The sequence below is a fragment of the Agelaius tricolor genome, unplaced genomic scaffold, assembly GCF_023055355.1.
Source record: "Agelaius tricolor isolate 1412-34295 unplaced genomic scaffold, bAgeTri1.0.p SCAF_5, whole genome shotgun sequence".
In the NCBI taxonomy this organism is placed as follows: Eukaryota; Metazoa; Chordata; class Aves; order Passeriformes; family Icteridae; genus Agelaius; species Agelaius tricolor.
The window spans coordinates 31,965,620-31,985,746 of record NW_027269265.1 but is presented as its reverse complement, the minus strand read 5'-3'; the positions used below and the strand labels follow the sequence as shown (position 1 = coordinate 31,985,746).

Sequence of the window (20,127 nt, the reverse complement as noted above, 5' to 3'; positions counted from 1 at the left end):
GGTGCCGCGCGGCGCGCGCGGCGGGGCGTGGCGCGGCGCGCGCGGCCCGGCGTGCACCGCGGCGGCGTTTGAATGGCGCAGGCTCCGGGCGCCGGGCCCCGGCAGTAGCGCTCCCGCCGCTCCTCCCGCCCGGCCCGGCCCCGAACATGAGCAGCGGGTGAGTGGCGCGGGGCCGGCCGCGGCCGCGGGGAGCGCTGCGGGCCGCCCTCTTCTCCGCCGGGACTGAGCGCGGCTCCGCGGCGTCGCGCTGGGCGGGCGGGCGGCGGGGGCCGCGGGCGGTGCGCGGGCGCGGATCGCTCCATCCCGCTGGCCGGCGGCCTCGCCCGGCGCCCCGGCCCTCCCGTGTGCGGTGCCCGCCGCCCCCGGAGAGCGGGCTGTGGCACTTGGGTTCCTCTCTAAAATGGTGCCAGCAGGCTCGGCTCGAAGCAAGCGCGTGCGGTGGCGGATACGTGCCAGGAGAGCGGGGCAGGCTCTGGTGCTGCCGAAAGGGAGGAGGACAACAAGCTGGGTGTGAGGCCTGCTGACGGATTTAATTTCTTGGGTGTGACAGATTCCAGGGGGAAGGAGGGGGGGAGAGGGGGAGCCTTAAGTGCTTGAAGATCAGATCCTGCATTAATTACTTCGTTCAAAAGGCTTCAATTTTTTTTTTTTCAGTGTTGGGCTGGATGATTTGACATGCAGATTTAAAATAAAAACATTTTGAATGGGGAGCTCTTTTAAGGATAGAGAGATTAAGTGGTGATCTTGGAAATCTTCTGTTTCTGTTTTTGTAACATGCCTTGCTTTGGAGCAAGGTTAAGTCCGTTGGCTTAAAAGCAGCTTTCGTCCATCTTTTCTTGGAACATCATTTTTGCTTTTCATGTTCTCCTGTTTTTTTCTTCCTCTTATTCTCTGGCTGTAATCAGGGAACTAATTAAAAATATGAACTTACCCACGTTTAGTAGAATTAAAACGTAACAGAAGGCAGATTTGTGCCTCTTTTGCCTTGCTGATTGGAAAGAATATTTCTGGAACTAAAATTAGGATTGATTTGAACTCCTAAACTTTGAAACTCAGTATATCATTATATTAAAAATGTTATTTTTAAGGTAGCTTATAGAAATGTATTAGAAAGTAAATGGCAGTATGCTGATATGCATGCATTCTTATGGCCACGTGTGTATATATTCACTTGCCTACTTTTACTGTGTGTTGTTCCTAGGGTAAAAAGCTTGACTGAGAATGAAGAAGGTTTTTTAAATGCCATAAATAGACTATGATCAATAATAGAAGTGTATTTGAGGGTGGCATAAAAAGCCATGTGAAAGTTGTGCGACGTGTAATCACAGACTGTCCTGCCAGGTGGGCGTGTAGTGAGTACTTCCTTAGCCTCCACCAAGTTTGGAGTTTGAGGGGTTTGCCAGGATGTCTGAATTCAAAATTCTTGGTGCAGTTTTTTTAAAATTCGTTGGGTTGAGCAGCAAATGGTAAAAGAAATTGCTGTATTTAATTTCATGGATAGTTTCTTAAAGAGCTATGTAAAACATTAATGTGGAAGTTTCAATATTGTGGAAATCTATTTCTTTTATAACACCTCTCAGTTATAAAACTGTTTCAAACTTATTGTCCCCAGAGTGTTCATCAGTGAAAATCAACAGGTAGAAGTGTCTTTTCATTAGTGAAAGATGACTTCAGAAAGGACTTAACTACTGACAACTGCTGTTACTTTTATCACAGCTTAACAAACCTGGCAATGGTGCCTCCAGAAGCAGAAAACTGAGTTCTTTACTTTTTTTTTTGGTAGAAAATGTAAATATGGTTCAGTTATTAGACTCCCAGGGTATCTCCACAAGGGGAGCTAATGCACACCTGGGTTCCTCCTCACTAAACTTGGATGAACTGTCACATGTGGTTGTTTTTGGAGGTTCATTATGACAGTGGGCCACGTACAAATTCCCTGTGTAAGAGGAAAATGAGCTTAAATCTTAGGTATAAGCTAATTTACCATAACTAGTTGTTCAAATAGTATTTTCATTTATTGCAAATTTTTGAGAAATTCCTGTAGTTTTTATCAACGTAGGAAACTTTAAACTGGAACAAATGGCCTGACAAGTGTAGCACATTAAAAAACTGTTCTGCTGGCAGGTAACACTCTTTATAATGTTGCAGAAAGATTTTGCATTAACATACCCTTTAAAATCTTGAACTCCACTTCCTCTTTTTAAGAAAACTCATTTTTAACAGCTGGTGAACCATCAGTACATCAATTACTAAAAAAGAAATTTGAAAAAGACCAAATTGTTTCATATGCAAAGGATGTGGAAGCCTTCTAAAAGAAAGACAAATGGATTTTGTAACATTTATTGGAGCTAAAATGAAAGGAAGTTATGCCAAGCTTACAAAATCTCTTCTACATCATAAGATAGTGCTAATTTATTTTTTGAAGTAAATTTGAAATAACCATTCTTGGAAGTTATTTGTGACCATTAGCTCTGATAATTGCCAGTGAAATGAGTTGACCATTACTGCTTCCCTGATGCATACCTGTTTGGAATGCTTTCAAAGCATGTGCTCTCCTCCTTGGGATAATGATTAATTAAGTTTTTCATCTGAGTTTAATATTGTCTTCCTTGAACTTGCAGTTGGGTTACTGTGGGGTGGAGGAGAATCACAGGAATATTTACCATGGCTGGTGCACATGGAATGCTGCAGGAAGAAGTAGCTATTGAGAATTTGGACAAGGAATAGGATGGAAGAGAGTGTGTTTTAAAAGGTATTGCTGATGGCTTAAAAGATCTATTTTATGTTTTCCTTGCTGCCATGCAAAGTATGCCAGCCTGTGTTCTGTAAGAAAATAATATTATGTTAATATGCACGTAGATTATGTAATGTGCCAAGAAGAGTTTGTCCCTCTCTGGGGGCTGTGCCCAGAACTTGGGACATGGGAGGGAGTGGTGGAGTTGTTAATACTTGCCTTCAACAGATGTGCACTTGGAAGCCTGTTAGTGCTGACTGTCTTTGCCTAATTCTGGTATGGCCTGAAGAGTTTTATTGCATCTGGAAGAGATCAGAGATAGAAAATACCAGTATAATCATCAAGAAAACTTTACACAGGTGCTGTGGGGACAAACCAGCTTCTTCTCAGGAGACATGGCTGCTATTACTTTAGTCCTTCTGCTTACTGAAGATTGAAGAGAATAAAAGGGGGAGAAGGGAAGATTGTTGTCTGCTGTGAGAAATCACCCACTGTATAGGGGAAATGGGTAGAATTGGATTCTGTCATCCTAATGAAATCATACATCTCTGTTCAGATCTGCAGTCTACCTTGTTAGCTTGTAGAACAGTTTAGGATTGTACAATGGACCAAGGCAGAGCTGAAGGGGCATGCATTCTCTCCTTTGTTTAATTTTAAAAACTTTGTGAAGTGAGGGAAATGCATTGGCCTCAATGAGATTGTATAGCAGATTGTCTGATCCAATACAACTAGCTGTGCTCATCACAAGGGAAAAGTCAGAAATTAAAGACATTAAGGTATAGATTGTTTGAATTAGTATCTAATGCCAGTTGAAGAACCCTCTGTATATATCCCAAAATTACAGGGGACTGTAGTGTCTAATTAGCTATCCCTAGATGATATCTGACTGCGAATAGGAAATCAAAGTTGTGAAGAGCCATGTAAAGTGCCTTTCATCCTGTAGCATTCATCTTTTTAATTGCTGGCCAGCCAGCATTTTCCTAGGTGTTACTAAGCCTTTCAAAGCTGGTTTCTTAGGATGTTGACTAAGTTTATTATAGTACTGTTAGGTTTGTGTATACCAGATTCTTCTGCTTGTGTTCTGCTCTGTTTGGACTACATGGCTGTGTATCTGAATTTAATCACTTTTAGTATTTTTTTAATGTATTTGCACAGTCTGTACTAGAACCCATATAAAACATTTGGATCCACAACATCCCGTGGCAAGTTCAGGTTGACTATAATTTGCACACAGCTTAACCTTGTTTGTTTTGATCAGATCTTCAGCTATTGTCTTTGACCCTTTTTTTTTTATATTGGGCAAGAGAGGACACAACCTCTATGCAACTTCTCCAAGCCATTCATTTTGTAGGCCTTTGTCTTATTTCCCCTGATGGCTATAAGTAGCCTCTTCCCCAGACTGAAGAGGCTGATCTAATCAGTTGTTGATTATATGAAAGATATTCCATGTATTTTTAACTTCCTTTGTCTGAGCAGTTTTCTACTTTACTCAGAAGGTTTTTTTTACTTTTTAGGGTTGATTTGGCTTTTTTAAAGAAAGTTAACTAACCCTTCTCTTAGTGTATGAAATACAGGCACAAATTAATTCTGTACACTGTCACAATAGTGTTCTGTTTATTTTTCTATTTATTGATCCACATGGAGTGCTAAACAGTCCAATTGATCTAAGGTAAACTGTCCTGTATCCAGATATTGTTGTGTGGGGCAGTTACAAGTTCAGAGACTGATTCCAATAGGAACCCAGAATTTTCTCCTGCCTGCAGATACATAGGCTTTGCTTTATACTGATCTGTAAGTATTGCTTTTGCCTATTGTACATCACAGTCCTTCTCCAGTTCTTCAGTTCGCCCTTATCTTCACTGGTATGACTTTGTATTGTCAACGGTCTTCATCCCCTTTTGTGAGGTAATTTATTAATATATTGAACAGCATAAACCAATGCAGGTTTCCCCCAGGGATCTGGAGGTGATTTTCTGCAGTGTGGAAACTGCTTAGGCAGTTTGTGGCTGTTCCTGAGATACTTGTGCATGCAAGAGCTTTCCCTTTTTTTCACTTGGTTGCTTAGTTTCCTCAATATTTAAGTGAGGGACTTGGAAATTCAAATAGACTCTATCATTTAGTTGCCCTTTATCCATGTTCTACTACCTCATATTTTTAATAAATTCCATTAATTTTGCAGAGCAGGACTTCACAGAATCATAATATAATTTGGGTTAGAACAGACCTTAAAGATTTTCTAGTTCAAATTTCTGTGCCGTGGGAAGGAAGGGACACCTTCCACTAGGCCAGACTGCTCAAAGCCCCATCTAACTTGGCCTTGAACACTTCCAGGGACAAGGCATCAACAGCTTCTCTAGGAAATGTGTTCCGGTGCCTCAACACCTTCTCAGTAAAGAATTTTGTCCTAATATGAAATCTAAACCTGCCCTATTTCAGTCTGAAGCTATTACCCCCTTTGGGCTATCACAAATGCCCTGGTAAAAAGCCCCTCCCCAGCTCTCTGTAGCCCCTTCAGGTACTGGAAGGCTGCAGTGAGGTCGCCCTGGAGCCTTCTCTTCTCCAGGCTGTGTTGCCTTAGTGACAGCCGGGCTGAACCTTTCCCATTATATTATTTGTGTCCACTAAGTCTATTCTTGATTACATTGTTTACTAATTAGTGCAACAGAGATGTCAGTCTGGGTCCTCTTTGAGGCTCTTTAAATATTGACTGTGTTTTCCACATGTGTTTTCTTTAGGTACTTTGTCAGCTCCAAGGGAGCTAAAAACACAGCTGTTTCATTACTGCTTAAATGTTCACTGCTACTTCTGCATAATCTGAGACCCTCAACAGATTAAACTATTGAAACCCCTTTAAACTGTTGGACAGTGAAGTCATACACAAGGATTTTACTTTGCTTCATCAAATGTTCCTTTATATCTGATAATCTCTTGACCTTTTGAATTTCTTTTACCATTCTTTAAGGAAAGATAGTTCTGTTGGTGTTCTGTTTCCATTGTTCTGTCATTCTGTTTCAACTGGAGGCTGGGAAACAATATATTCTTATGTCAGATTTGTTAGAGTGTAAAATTCTCTTTAATTTTTCTCCTGGACACATGCAACCTTTTGTAAGGAATTTCCTTCCATCCAGAGTCCCCTCTCTCCAGTTCAGATAGCTCCAGTTCAGGTATTTTGAGATGTTAGATGCACTTTAGAGCCCAGTATTAAAAACAGATAAGCTAATTGAATTTCCTTGGTAAGACATTTCTTTTTACCCTTCTAATATTTTACACTTCTTTTAAGCAAAAAGTATTCTAGTTAGATAGTGCTGTCATTTTTTGGTGATCAGATTCTTGTGTACTGCTTAGTGTGAAAGATGAGGGAAGATTGAGATCATTTGTTAAACAAGGAAAAATAAGGAACGGTAAGTGTTAGGCCTGAGGAATTGTAAGCTGATAGTGTGTTATGGGAGTAATCACAAAAATTTTCCTTCAGCAACAGATATTAGGGATTTTTTAGCATCTGATGAGCTGGCTGTGGGTTTTAACTCTGGTGGTTGGAGATTGTCCCCCCCTAATATTTTAGTTTATTGCTTTCCCCTCAGTATTATTTTCAAAAAGTGGATAGAAGAAAAAACAGTCAAGACCTTTTCCAAGTCCTCTTCATTACCGACCCGAATAAAAGGATGGATTTGTTTGGATTTTAGGATTGTTCAGTTTTTCTTCAAAAGTCCAGTTGTTCAGCACATGCCTTTGTATTGTGCTCCTAGTACAAATTTTAATATACAGCCCATTTTAAGTCCAAATAGGGGTTTTAACCCATCTGATAAGCAGAGGAAATGTGTTTGTTTATGTGAGGTTTTTTCCAAAAGTTTAGGGAAAAGTTTATTTACAGACCTGTGTGGAAGAACTAGGAAGTGTGGAGAGCTAACAAAGTGATCAGTCCTCATCACTGTCTCATGGTGGGAAAAAATTAAGGTAATAAAGCAGTCTTAAGCCAGACCTGCATCTGGAAAATTATTGGCCACCAGATGTTAAAGATATTGCCCTAAATAATGCTGCCATTTGAAGTTCTTGCTGTAGTCTGAGGCTATGTTCCCTTCTTACAAGGTAAGGGATTTTGTCAGTAAATACTCCATTTTTGAGAGACGTCTCAAGTGAAGTTCTTTAGTACTGATCCAATTCCAAAGAATACCAGAATATTTGAAGAATTTTTTTTCTTCCACTGTACCCTACAAGAGGGATTTGAATGTGCCTGAATATAGCATCTGTCTTGTTTTGGGCCTGCCACCTGCTTTTTGCATTTGATGGCCTTTAGCTACTGCATGGATCTTCATGGCTAATAAGCTGTTTCCCTGGCTTATTCAGTGCTCAGTATCTTAGTGTTTTAAATGCCAGAGTTCTTAATGTGAGGTAAATCTGCTACATAGAGTAAAAAGGATAGGGCTGCTGCTAAAGATTGAGGGGAAAAATTGGAGCACTCATGTTGAGACCACAATTGTACCTTTTAGAGGAAAAACAGTAATATTGATTGGAGCAACTGGTTGTCTTTTAAAAGTAGCGTAGGATGTCTTGCTAAAACACTTCAAGAGTAGTTTCTCTATGATGATGTAGTAGTTGAACCTAGTCTCAAGCAATGGATCTTCTGATCACTTACAAAAGATGCAAAATCATATGTACAGCTGTCTCAGTCTTGGTCTTGATTCTTACAAAAATACTTGCATACTTCAAGACAAAGGACTTTAGACATAAAATAAAGTTGTGCGTTTTAGTATGAAAAATGGCCAAAGCACTGCTTTGACAGAAATGGAAGGGGAGGGGAGATGTACATTTGCCAATAAACTAAGGGGAGGATCTTTGACTTTTTTTTAACCTTTGTTATTTTGATAAAGCTTGCTTTCTTCCTAAAAAACAAGAATCCGTTTTTTAGCCACCTTTCGTACTTGGAAACAAATGTGAAACCAATTATTTTTCTCTAGGTGGCAGATTAAATTCAGTGTGAGGAAAGTTTCATAAATTGCCCTATTCTTTAGTTGAATTCTTGTTTGTATGGCACCCCTCAGTGCAGGTGTAGAAACTGGTTTGAAAACAAAATCTCTCCCTTGGTTTCTTGTGATTTTTATTTAGTTTCCTCTTTCTTGAAAGCTAAATAGGGATTTTGAAATTCTCAAAGTGTTAATAATAAGGCCTCTGGCACTAAAGGATGATATCTTGGGTTATATCTAGGATGGAAGATCTTGGAAATAGTTGAATTCTAGTGTTGCTAGCTGTGTTTGAAGAAATCTGACAGAATGTTTTAGAAAATACAACTAAATATCTTTCCCTTGAGAACAGGGATTTGAGAGATTATGGCATCTGAAGCTCACAATGTTAAAAACCAGAAAGTTTTGCTTATTGAAGGTCATCCCATTGATCTCCCCAGAAAAAGAATCTCTTCTTCCACTAAAAAGATCATGAAGGAGGTAAGCTGTTTGTGTTGTTTGTTGGGTTGTTTTATGTCCTCTGAGAAAATTGATGATTTAAACAAGTTGATAGTTCTGAGCAGTCTAAATCTAGAAGCGCAGCACTACTAAACATTTGATACTTAGATGTTCAATAGAACTTTGAATTGTTTCTGTAGCAGTTATATTATGAAAACTGTGTAATAGATACAGGCAGCAGCTGCACAGATCAGTGCATTGTACCATCCATATGAGCAGTGGGTACTGATTGATACAGTCTTACTCATGTGTGCTTTTCTGCAATCTAGCCAAAAAATGTTTCAATACAGGAATTCTGTCATGAAAAAGTTCTTTCTTGCCAAGAGAGCTACATGGCACAAGTGAGAGGTGGAGTAGGTGAAAACCATTCACTGAAATAGATCGTTGTATAATTACACAGCTTCACCTAGCACGTTGGTAGTACGTAGGTGTTCACTAGGTTCTTGCTACTCAAAAGTAATTTTTGAAACTTCTTACCTGTGTTACTGACTGAAGAGTAAGACAGTGAAGTACAGAGGAAGCACTGGAGAGGCAAACTTACTGTAAGACCTCTTCAAACAGTGGTGAAGATATCAATATCCTCTGTTTATTAAAATTTTCTATTGAAACTAACATTTTATGACCAGTGTTACCAAAAAAGATCATAACATTCTCTTGCTGATGGCACAATTTAAATGTTACCATTAATGCTAAGTAGTATAGATGGGAGTGTTTGACCCTTTATAGTAATACAGCTTTTTTTCTCTTATTTCCTTTCTCCCAGGGTAAGAAATCTCCAAAACAGCTGGCTTCATACACAAACAGGTAGGAAGGCCGTGCTGTGTGATATCTGAGTTTATAGTGTGACAGAGGTAGGGAGAAAATCACAGTTGAAATTGATTACAACACCAAAGCAAACACAAATGGATGATAGGTCTTGATTTTAAAGACAGTTCTTTGTGTTTTCTTCCATAACAGCGAGTTTCTGCATTACTAAAAACAGAAGAATATTGGTGGCATGAGCTCTAATATCCCTAGTGTCATTAGGATATGTATTGGGGGAAACATGTTTTCAACAACCTGAAATCTGACTGCTGAATTCATAATTATATATATATAAACATAATAATGCAATTTATTTGGTTTGGATCAACCTTCACTAAAATAGTGCTTTATTATTGCAGAGTAACGGTTGGAAAAACGGTGGCCAGTCCCCTCTCTCTTTTCAAAGTGGTATATTGTAAAAGGAAAGTTCATTGTTATACTCCAAAGCCTTGTTACAGAAGGAAACTGTGCCCTAAATCTAGGGGCCGTGACATGGCAAATAAAGAAAATGAACTGGCTTGTGCAGGGAATCTGCCAGCAAAACTTCACAACAGTCGGACACACTTGCTGAATTCTAGCGACTCTGGCTCGTCTCAAACAGAAGGCCCCTCATCCAAATACAGTGCATTTTTTTCTGAGGTAGGTAGAGTTTGAAGAAACTCCAGTTTAAAACAGTGTTTGTTGTAATTAGCTGTGAAAGTTTCTTTCTTTAGATTAATTTCCTTCAATTCTGCAAATAGCAGGTCTTGTGATACAGTCTGTCCATTTATGGTGATGCAGTTGTCAATAGTAATAGTCCTGCCACTTTTCTTCATATTTGTGTCAGGTCAGAAGCTCAGATCTGCCAGACTTGACTGGGTTAAAATTGTGCCAGCACCAAAGGAGAATGTTGTTTTCACCTGTGTAGGTTTCATGAACTGGCAGGACAGTGTCCACGTGTGTGTTTATAGAAGTGTAAAAATGTTAGTATATCAATGAGAATAAACTGGTGAGGTAGATTAGGACAATTTTCAATAGCAGTATCAACTTTGTGCAAAACTAACTTAAGTGTTTGTATGAGCTTTATTTCTTGTTGGTTGAGGAAACCTAGACGATGCTTGTAGGGCTTCTGAAACTGTCTAGAAGGTCAGATATTTAAATTAAATGGATTTTGTTACAGTGAAGGCCATTTAAGGCCCTTAATGTTGAAGTTTGCATTTCTGTCACAATGGATTTTTGTTACTCCTTGGGGCTTATATGTGTTTAAGGTGAGGCATGGCAGGGAAGGCAAGATCAGAAACTGTCACCCACCATGCTGCTGTCTTGTCACAGTGCTGTAAATGTGTGCTCCTGTGAGGGAGAGCCCTGAGAAGCCGCTGGGCTGAAGGTGCAAGTCTGCAGCACTTCTGCACTGTTTAATTTGGTGGTTTCAGGAAAAGAGCAGAATAACTACAATAAAGAGGCTGCAGAAAGATGGGTAAAGAAATGAAGATGGGAAGATTCATTTTCTGAGAAGCTAAGGAGCAGATCACTGGCCTCTGGTCACAAATGACTGTTTAACTGGTTTGAGAGATGTGTGTGGCTCTGCAGTGTTCATTCCAATCCAAGGTCTAATTAATTAAAATGCCTGAACTTCATTCAGAGAACAGGCTTTTTCAGAAATGAACCATTTCTGTTGGAGTTTGGAATAATAGATGCAATTACTTGTGTCTAAATTGTATCAAAATTAATAATCATCTAAGTAAAAAGTTCTCAGAGTTGGTGAGAATTATAGGTTGATGCACATGAATGCTCATTTTAATTATTTGATACCTGTCTTAGGTGGTAAAGAGGTACAAACCTTATTCTTGCAGCTTTCGTGTAAAGTAGGTGATATTTTTGTGACCCCCAAGGGAAATATGGGTTTAAATCTATTCTTAGATAAATTTCTAAAACAGACTCATCAACATACAGGTGGAATATAACAGATTATATTTGAGTAGCTTATTGTTTTATCACTGGCTACTTAACCTGTGGCAACTTTTTATATCTTTAAAAACTTGCAGGTTTCTCAGGACCATGAAACTATGGCTCAAGTTCTTTTCAGCAGGAATCTGAGACTGAATGTAGCTTTAACCTTTTGGAGAAGGAGAAGTATAAGTGAACTGGTAGCCTACTTAGTGAGGTAAAATAAGTCTCTTCTTTTATATCCTTAAAATGACAGCAATCTCAAATATGCCACAGTATTTGTAGCAGTTCTGTAAATGTTGTGACTTAGTTAATCTGTTTAAATCATAGTGGAAGCAAATGCTTCTACTACTAGTAGTAGGATCTACAAGTAACACTTCTGATTTTATTCTTAATGTTTCTAGGATACAGGATCTTGGAGTAGTAGTAGACTGCCTTCCTGTGCTTACGAACAGGTACAAACAGAAAAAAGCGGGGAATTAGAACCTGCTTATGACCACACTGAAGTTCAAACACTTCTGAAACATCTTGTTTTTAAGTTTACAGGAAGAAAAACCATATGTTTCAGTTGGCTGCTGTGTAGATCTTTTGCCTTTAGTGAAATCTCTGCTTAAAAGCAAATACGAAGAGTAAGTATCAGCTTGGGATGCTTTTGAAAACATTATTACTTCCTGGCTGTGCAGAGCCCTGGAAATCAATGGTTTTTAATCCTCTGACTCTTGTTCCCTCTGCCCCTTCTCCCAGCTCTGCCTTTCTCAGGAAATGAGAAAGCTCTGGAATGGAAGGCTTCGTCCGAACCTTTCTCCTCTAACAAAACAGCAGTGCAGAAATTCTTTTCTGCAATGTTAGGCACTCTAGGGAGAGGACTGGCTTTGCCCTTATGCAGATTTATTTATCCTAAATATTAAAAAAGATTAGCACTGAGGTTTTAGTATGCTTTATAACATGTAATCAAGGCAGAGTTTTCTTGTACTTTTTCAACAAGAACTTCAGGCTACCACTTAGAAATTGCAAGTGTAAACAAGAATGTAAATTTACTAATTTGTCTAGATTCTTTCCTTCCAGAATAGAAAATGTGTTGCTTTCTAAATTGCTTACAAAGTTATCTCAATGCTTTATTTATCTGGCTTGTAGATAATCTTCAGGGAGAGGGAAATGCATAATGTGTAAAATGTGTTGTTACAGATACGTGATAGTGGGTTTAAACTGGCTTCAGGCTGTCATTAAAAGATGGTGGTCAGAGCTGTCTGCACATACAGAAAAGGCAGAAGATGGGTGAGTCTAGTGTTGGGAAATACTTAAATATGTTTCTGTAGTCAATTTCATCTCAATCTGTTCTAATTTTGATCAGTAGGAGCACATCTTGCCTACAAAAGGCACACTTATAATTTTAAAGTTAAAGCTTAAAAGTATTTTAAGGATAGTTAAGTTACTGGTTTTGTTTTTCTTTTTTTTTTTTGCTACTGTTTTAATACCTGTAGGACATAATCATATCAGGGATTATACAAATGCTGTAGAAGTTGAATCAATATTTTTCAGATCTTGTGGCAATATCTATTTTATAGGCAAAGTCTATATGCAGTATTAATAATTCATTTTAATAAAAGAGACTACTGAAATATACTGCCTGGGTTATAAAGTGATATTCATTCTCTTTCAGAAACATCCATATTTTAAAGCAACAGTTAAGTGTTTTGTGGGAACAGGAAAATCACCTTACTCTGGTTCCAGGATATACTGGTAATATAGCTAAGGTAAGTTCTGGTTCCAGTTCTGGTTGTGTTCAGGTATAAACATGATTGTATCATTTATGGTCTTCCTCCTGTTTTACTTATGCTAAACTGTGGTTGGACAGAAACACTTTTACTTTAGTTACTGCTAATGCTCAAGTGTATTGCATGGTTTTTAGAGAAATCTGGACTTGTTTCCCTATGACAGTTCTGTGAATTAAAATGATAATTATGCTTAAGCATCTCCTTAATAACAAAGTATCTAATAGTAATGAGCCTTGAAATGATATGAAAAAGGGCTCAGTTGAGTAGGTAGACTGTGGAAGGGACAGATGTTTTCTCTTAGATCTGTTGTAGCCATTGTTGTAAGTGTAATGGAGAATCTTAGCCTGAGAACATCATTGGCATTTGCACATCAGGTGGCAGGAGCAAGTGACAACATACTAAATTCTAAAGCTTATTGCTGACCTAATGCTTAGAAAATGGTGAGTTTCTGGTGGGCAGAAGAGCCTGTTGGAGATGTATCCCTGCTTGCATTTTTCAGTAGGTTGTGGTATCAGTTACATAATGAGGGTGTCTGGTAGATCCATATTTTTCTGTTTGTGCTCATCTCTATATACATGGCTTTCTGAGATGGGGCACCAAAAGTTATACTAGATAGAAACATCTCCAGGTGGAGGGACCTGGTGAAGGTGGACAGTGAGAAAGGAGTTACAGCAAACAGTTGGTTGTGTGCAAGATTTGAGTGAACTTGAAAAGAACTTAAAAATTGCATCTTTTACTTACATCTGAAGGAGTTTTGGTGAATCTATATTTCTATGTTACAGAATTGATCACTTTGATGTGTCAAACAAGTAAACTCTTTCCTTTTTTTCTGGGACTGCTGTGCACCTGTGACTTCAGTTTTGATGTCCCTACAAGGATAATTGCAAAATTCTTGCAGCATTTCAGTCAACAGGGATGCAGAAGACTGAGTTCTAACTCCCAACTTGGTTGAGCTATGAGAGCATGTTATGTAGACTGCCTAATTCTTTTGCTGGATCAGAATAGCAGCTATAGGTAGTGTCAGTTTGTTTCTCTAGAGTTCAGGTTCCCTTTATGTTCATTTGCTGTCTTAATGTATCAGGATAGATTGTGACCAAAGTCACCTGAGCAAGTCAGAGCAAAAGTAGTACAAGAATGTTGGAGGGGTTGGGTGAAGGAATGTCATACATAACATGTTGTAACTATGTGATCATATGATGATGATGATCTTTCCTGCTCATGCAGGGTGCAGAGGAATAACAGATGAAATTGATAGCTTTGAAAACTAATCCTACTCTTCTGGCAGGCTTTTTAGTACATGAAGAAATGTCATTGAAAACATTAATTGAAAGTAATCATGAAGATAACTGGTTCTGAAATTTGGGCAAATATAATTATTTGTGTGTTATGGTCCTGAGGTTGCCCTGCTTCAGACATAGAGTTGATGTTGGAACTATAAGTAAAGTGACAAACACTTTCTCCTTTTTTTTCTTCTAGGATGTAAATGCTTATTTATTGCAGCTACACTGACATGATGGGGAAACAGTGTGTTTATGTGGTGAAACAATCCCCTAAAGTATCCCTGAAATATGTGCTGAAAGCCTTTTGAGAAATACTGGCAGAAGAGAACTGAACTGTCAAGCTGTTTAATGAAACCACTAACAAAACTCTAACAATCTACTTCACATTGAAGTGGAAAAATGTCTAGTAGGAGCAACTTTTACTTCAATGAGGTGAAAGTGCACTATGAAAACTGTATGCCTTTGCTGCATTTGGGATTCGCTCAGTTACTAGGTATTCCTTTAAATGCTACTGTACCTTACAACATCATCCATAAAAGAAGATGAACTATACTGTCATGAAGACAAGACAGCAGAACCAGTTATAAGGAACCAACAAAAACAATCAGCATTAAGAGCTTTTAAATGTCTCTTTCACAAGAGAACTCCAAAATGCACAACTATCTTCCAATTGCATAAAAAAATACAAAAAACTTTGGGCTATTCAGTTACTTCTATGTTTTAATCAAATTATTAAAGACAATTTTTGTTTGCACTATTGAGGAACTATACAGCAAAGATGCCTTAATTACTAGTGTTTCAAAAAGCCAATGTATTAAGATGCAAATAGCTATTATGTTCAGATTGTGATGGAAAACTACAAAAATCAGGGTTTCACATTGTGTAGTTAATGAAACATTGCACATATACAAAGATTCATGTATGAAAAATATTATAGATACCTGAAGTTAAGCTTGGGTAAACAGTTATTGCAAATGTCAGCAGAATGGTGAATTTATGTCTAACAAATGTTTTTATATTGTATGTGGATTTCTAACACAGTAATCTTGTTCTGTATCATTCAAACTACATGCAAATAAGTAAATATATTAAATATATCTACTGTTTTTTCTTTTCAAGTTAAAAAAAATCAATTTCTAGAATAATCTCTTCCACAGTACTTTTTATCATAGATATTTATGTCTCTTGTTTGAAATGTTTACAGCCAGGTGAGGCCATGTTATTCAAATCACACCCTTTTTATACTACCTCCTTTAAGAAACTGACAAAGAACTTTTGCAAAATTGATCAAGTTCTAACCTGATCAATGATGGCAAAGTCATACCAACAACAGCATTGAGGATACAGCTATGAACTTTTACTGTCATATTGATATGCTGTTCTATTTTAATTTAAAAGCTGTATCTTAATAGCTCTGAGGGAGTCTTAATCTTAGGCTTGCTGTTGCCTTTTTTAATTTTGTGATTAGGAAGTATGCTTTTTCAATTAAAACTTACAAAGTACCAGCTCTTCACTTAAAAGTATACATGCACAGCATGTATGACCAAATAGACTACTTCCTTAAAAATAAGTACTTGCAAGGGTTGTTTTCATACCTAGCATTAAGCATGTGCACTTTTATTGACGTGCAGGAGAAAAGTCTTTTGATAGCCGCAAGTGGTTTTTGCTTTACAGATTAATTAATTTTAAACTCCTGTAGTGGTCAATAAGTTCAGGCCTCCTGTTGCTTAGTATTTTATTAGTTTATGTATCATTGTTGCTGACTTCTGAAGGCCAGCTAGAAATCTGTTATGAGAACTTGGTGCTTTTAGTTGTTTGACTGTTCTGTAAACCACCAAAGGTTTTGCATTTCCTAGGGCAGTCAGTTACAAAGAGTTTCTGGGGCATCCCAAAACTGCAAATTTTGTGGGACAATTTGGAGACATACACATAGCCAGTTTTTTTGCTTGAAGTGTTATGCATCATTAGAGATATTTCATGCTAAAAAAGTTTTGAGATAGGACTTTTCAAATGTTCTTACTATCAATTAAAAATCTAAAGGAACTATAGTATGACAACATTTTTGTATTACTTTACTGTTCCATTGAACACTTAAGTGTAAAAGTAACCAAGTCTAGTTTCATCATTTGGGTGGCAATTGCTGAAACTCTTAGATTACTCCTCAAGGAGATTACTGTTTATGGAAACTCAGATTTATTTTTTTTAATAGACAAAGTAACTCATGGCCATTTATTTCTGATAATACAAGACAGAATAGTTGTAATTGATTAAAGGGATACTCTAGTGTTTTAAAATCTAGCTTGAATGTAGATTTAGATACGTAGGCTTATAATGAATTCTGTATGTGGCCATAGAGGTAACAAATCGTGACTGTGGAAGTGCGTTTGTTTTAGAGGCAAGGTAAGATTGATTTGAGGATCATTACTGAGGAATAGCTAATAAAATAATGCATTCTTTTTAACTGCCAAAAGTTGTATTTTGACAGCATCAATAATACAGTATTAAACATTGTCATTAGTATCTGTGCCTTATTTTAAATGGATTTTTTACTGTTTTAAGGCAGCTACTAGACTGTAAGAACCGGGTTCAGGTGTCTGTATTATGAAATTATTTTTTCCATTGTGTTCTTTATTCATTGAAACTATTCACACTAATATTCAGGCTCAGCTTCTTGTATTCTCTTTAGCTCTCAAATGGTGGCTAGGAATCAGTTTTACTGTTACAGAATGTGTATGTATAGTATCTGGTCAAAGTCAGAATGACAGCTGTGTAACACCACTAAATTCATATAGTTGTCTCAGTGAATCTAAGAATTAAGTTTGTGAGCTATCCCATGCATAAATTACAATCTTTGTGATACTTTCTAAAAATGCTATTTCTAGGATGTGTCAGAAGATCCAGACAGAATTAATCCTTTTCCTGTGTGTTCCTGTGATGCAGAAGCACGTATGTACTTGAGGATGAAGGATGCCTCCCCAAAGCTGTTCTTCATATTATACCCCTTGATGTGAAACTGATGTCTTTGAAAAACAATTGTCTTTTGCCTCAGTGTTCCCTGAAAGTATTTGAGGCTGTTTTGCTGAAGGAGTACTTTTAAGTGTGACCCAGGATTTGCCCATCCTCTAAACTGAAATTGAAGAATTCTGGCAAACTGTCTCTTTCTTCAAGGCTGAAAAAAAAGTCTAGTATTTGTAAATGGAAGTGGCCAAGTTGAGGTATTACTGATAGCTTGCTGAAGAGTGGAAAAAGCTATGCCATTAATTAGCTGGGTATGAAGAAGTTAGCATGTCTTAATGATTATGTATGTCTCTGTTTTGAAGGAACTATACCTATTTCTCAGGAAAGAGTCCTCTACTCTTGTATCACACAGGTACTGCAGTTCTACACTCCTTAATAATGCTTACAGATTGTTGGCTGGTATTAAAAAAAAAATAGCAGCCTTCCAAGAGCTTACCCTCCACAGTGAGATATAAATAATTTTTTTTCCCTCCTGTCAGTTGCTTTATCAGAGGCTGTAATTTTAACACTTGAGGTGCAGGAGGGATGGGAGAGTAGGAAAGGACAAAGAACACATGCCCTGTGCTGAGTGACATCAGCCCCACTGCATTCTAAAACAGGCTGTATTTTCATTTTCTGGCATCTGAAGTAGGCAAGTTTGGCGTTAAACATCTTTATGCATTTAGCATTGAAGAGATAAAGGTTTTGAAGATGGATGCTACAGTGCTAATTTGTGATTTTTTTGAGTTTTTTTTTTTTCTTGAAAGAGTGGACATTGTTAGTGTGGAAACTTGAAAGTATCTTATGTGAAGCTTACATTTTAGACTAGCAAGTGGTTGCTTTTGCCAGTTCATCTTGCCAGATCTTCCAGTTCTACAGAAGACTGAATGTCTGTCTTCATGTGGAGATTTGCAGCTATTTTTGTGCCTAGTTTTCTGGTGCAAAGTGAAACTGGTGGTTCATAGTCAACTATTTCAGAATACAAAACCATGCAAATTATGGTATTGGTGTGAAGTTATTCCAGCTTTGCACAATGGAAATGCTAAAGTTCATGAAAGCAGTCAATTCTGTTGAGAGGAGTTTTATATTGAGCTGATGTTGCGTTAGTGAAGGAAAAAAATAAAGCAGTTTTTAATAGCCTTGGTAAAAGCCAGACAGTGTAGTCTAATTTTTGCATTCAGTCTGCCATCCTACACACAGTAATCATTGTAGGCTACAGATAAAGATTCACAGAGAAAATAGATTGAGCATGCTTGTGTTGTTAGTGCTTATGTTAGCCTTCCTTAAACAATTAATGTTTATTCTATGAGTTAAATAACTTGTTTTATGTCTCGGAATGAAACTAAATGCAACTGTTTTTCTCCCCCTTTCCACATATATTCTCTAGGACTTAATGATGTTATTTATTGCTCATCTACTTTAAATATACTAAGAGTGTGTCTTGTTAGAAGTGAGGAGGGGAAGATGAGAATTCTAGACAAAATACAGGGCTAGCTATTTAACATGATTCAGTTTGAAGCAACTGTGAAGAATTTCCATCTTTAAAACTTTTCATGCAAATTTTGTTAATACCTATGAATTGAAGTGTGCACTCACAGCTCTAAGTTTGACTTTGAACTTGGTTGGAAAAAATAAAGTGCTTTCATTCTAAATAACTGTAGCTGCAGTATTGTTTCTGTTCTTGTTTTTTGCATTGAGTACTAAGCTGGACTCAGATACTAACCTGCCATAAGGGAGGCAGGAGGTGTAGCACTGTCCCTTAAAGGGATAAAATGGAAATATCCACCTAGTCTTCAACTATTGCAGATCCAGAATATTTTTGTTTCTGTACTGACAGGAGTTTTGTAGTAAATCTGTATAGATTGTGGCTTCTGATCATTGCTGTAAAATGAGATCTGTTTTCAGCTTTGTGTTCCATAGTGGTTGTGATTCATAGGGATCAGTGCTTCGATTCAGGCAGTCATTACTTTGAGTGCTGTAGTGTAGATGAGCAACTGAATGTTGGGGTATCAAACATCTGTTCTTTGCTGTAACAAACACACGTTTATCTTTCCCACCTTTTTATTTTCCCCTTATTCTTTCATTTAAGTGCTTAGAACCGTTTGAATCCCCTTTGGAAAAGTGATAGATGCCAAAATGTGATCAAATGCTTTACAAACATGCTTCTGACTTCTTTTAATACCATTCTGTGAATAACAGTTTCCTGTGGATTTGGGAAGGAGGCTGTTTTCTGTATGTATAGGCTTGAAATAAACAGAACTAGTGGACTTTACTGTAATTGTATTCTTGATATTTTCTTTTTTACATAAGCACTATGTATATTGTGAAACAATTAACCCAAATCTAAATATCAAGATAAAGTTACATTCCAAAACTGCCTGCTCTTACAGATGTAGGTGTTGAAGTACATATGCACCCTAGTATCATACTTTAAAGTGACCTGTAGACAGTATAAAATAGCTCTTGTAATTTATTATGTCTCTTTGTCAAATTGAATCTATTGAACTTTCAAAAAGCCCAAATTATGTTTGGATCTTGCAGTTTCCACTTCTACTCATTTCAGATATTCTATGGATTTAACGACTTAGTGCAGTAAGTATTCCACCTTCAGAGAAATAGCTGATCTTTTTGTCCTTTGTGATAACAGGCTTTCATTACATCTCTTCTGCATGAGACAAACTTCTGCAAGAGTTAAAAAGTTTTTAGGAGGGTTTCAGAGGAGAGTTGCCACATACAAGAAACCTGTGGCATGTTTGGTTCTAGATGGGGGAATAGCACAAATACAGGCAGCTGTTAGGACAGTGCACATTTCATTACTATTGAGTTGTCTTATGTGAATCAGCTGTCTTGTTATCTACTTAGTCTAGATAAAAGTGTCATGATGGATTATTTGGGAGTTTAAGTCTTAGTAGCTCTTGGCTGTAAGGAGCTAAAACTGCTCTTTCCATTCTGATGAAATTGCTACAATGAATGTGGAAAGGAGCTATTGTGTGTTTGGTTTGGAGAGCAGAAATCTCTTCTATGTCTGCTGATAGTACTTTGTCTTGAAGCATAAAGATATAAGCATTTATGTCTGTCTGCTTAAAATTTTAGTTATTAAAATAAGTTTGACTGAACAGGAAGAAAAAAACAACCTTGCTGCATTAGTTAATTTC

General features: G+C 37.6%; 1 protein-coding gene across 2 annotated transcripts; it reads left to right on the top strand.

The window, feature by feature from the left end:
• On the top strand, window positions 1–19,244 carry KATNBL1 (katanin regulatory subunit B1 like 1). Of its 2 annotated transcripts, XM_071427046.1 has the most exons (11): window positions 1–157; window positions 2,622–2,752; window positions 8,045–8,172; window positions 8,954–8,994; window positions 9,354–9,633; window positions 11,019–11,137; window positions 11,325–11,375; window positions 11,460–11,549; window positions 12,106–12,195; window positions 12,581–12,674; window positions 14,172–19,244. In XM_071427046.1, the coding sequence occupies exons 3-11, from the start codon at window positions 8,059–8,061 to the stop codon at window positions 14,202–14,204; spliced, it is 912 nt and encodes a 303-aa protein (XP_071283147.1). In that variant the 5' UTR covers window positions 1–157; window positions 2,622–2,752; window positions 8,045–8,058; the 3' UTR covers window positions 14,205–19,244. The 2 variants fall into 2 exon arrangements, with proteins under 2 accessions (XP_071283147.1, XP_071283145.1); XM_071427044.1 differs by lacking the exon at window positions 2,622–2,752.
• Window positions 19,245–20,127: the final 883 nt, after the last annotated feature.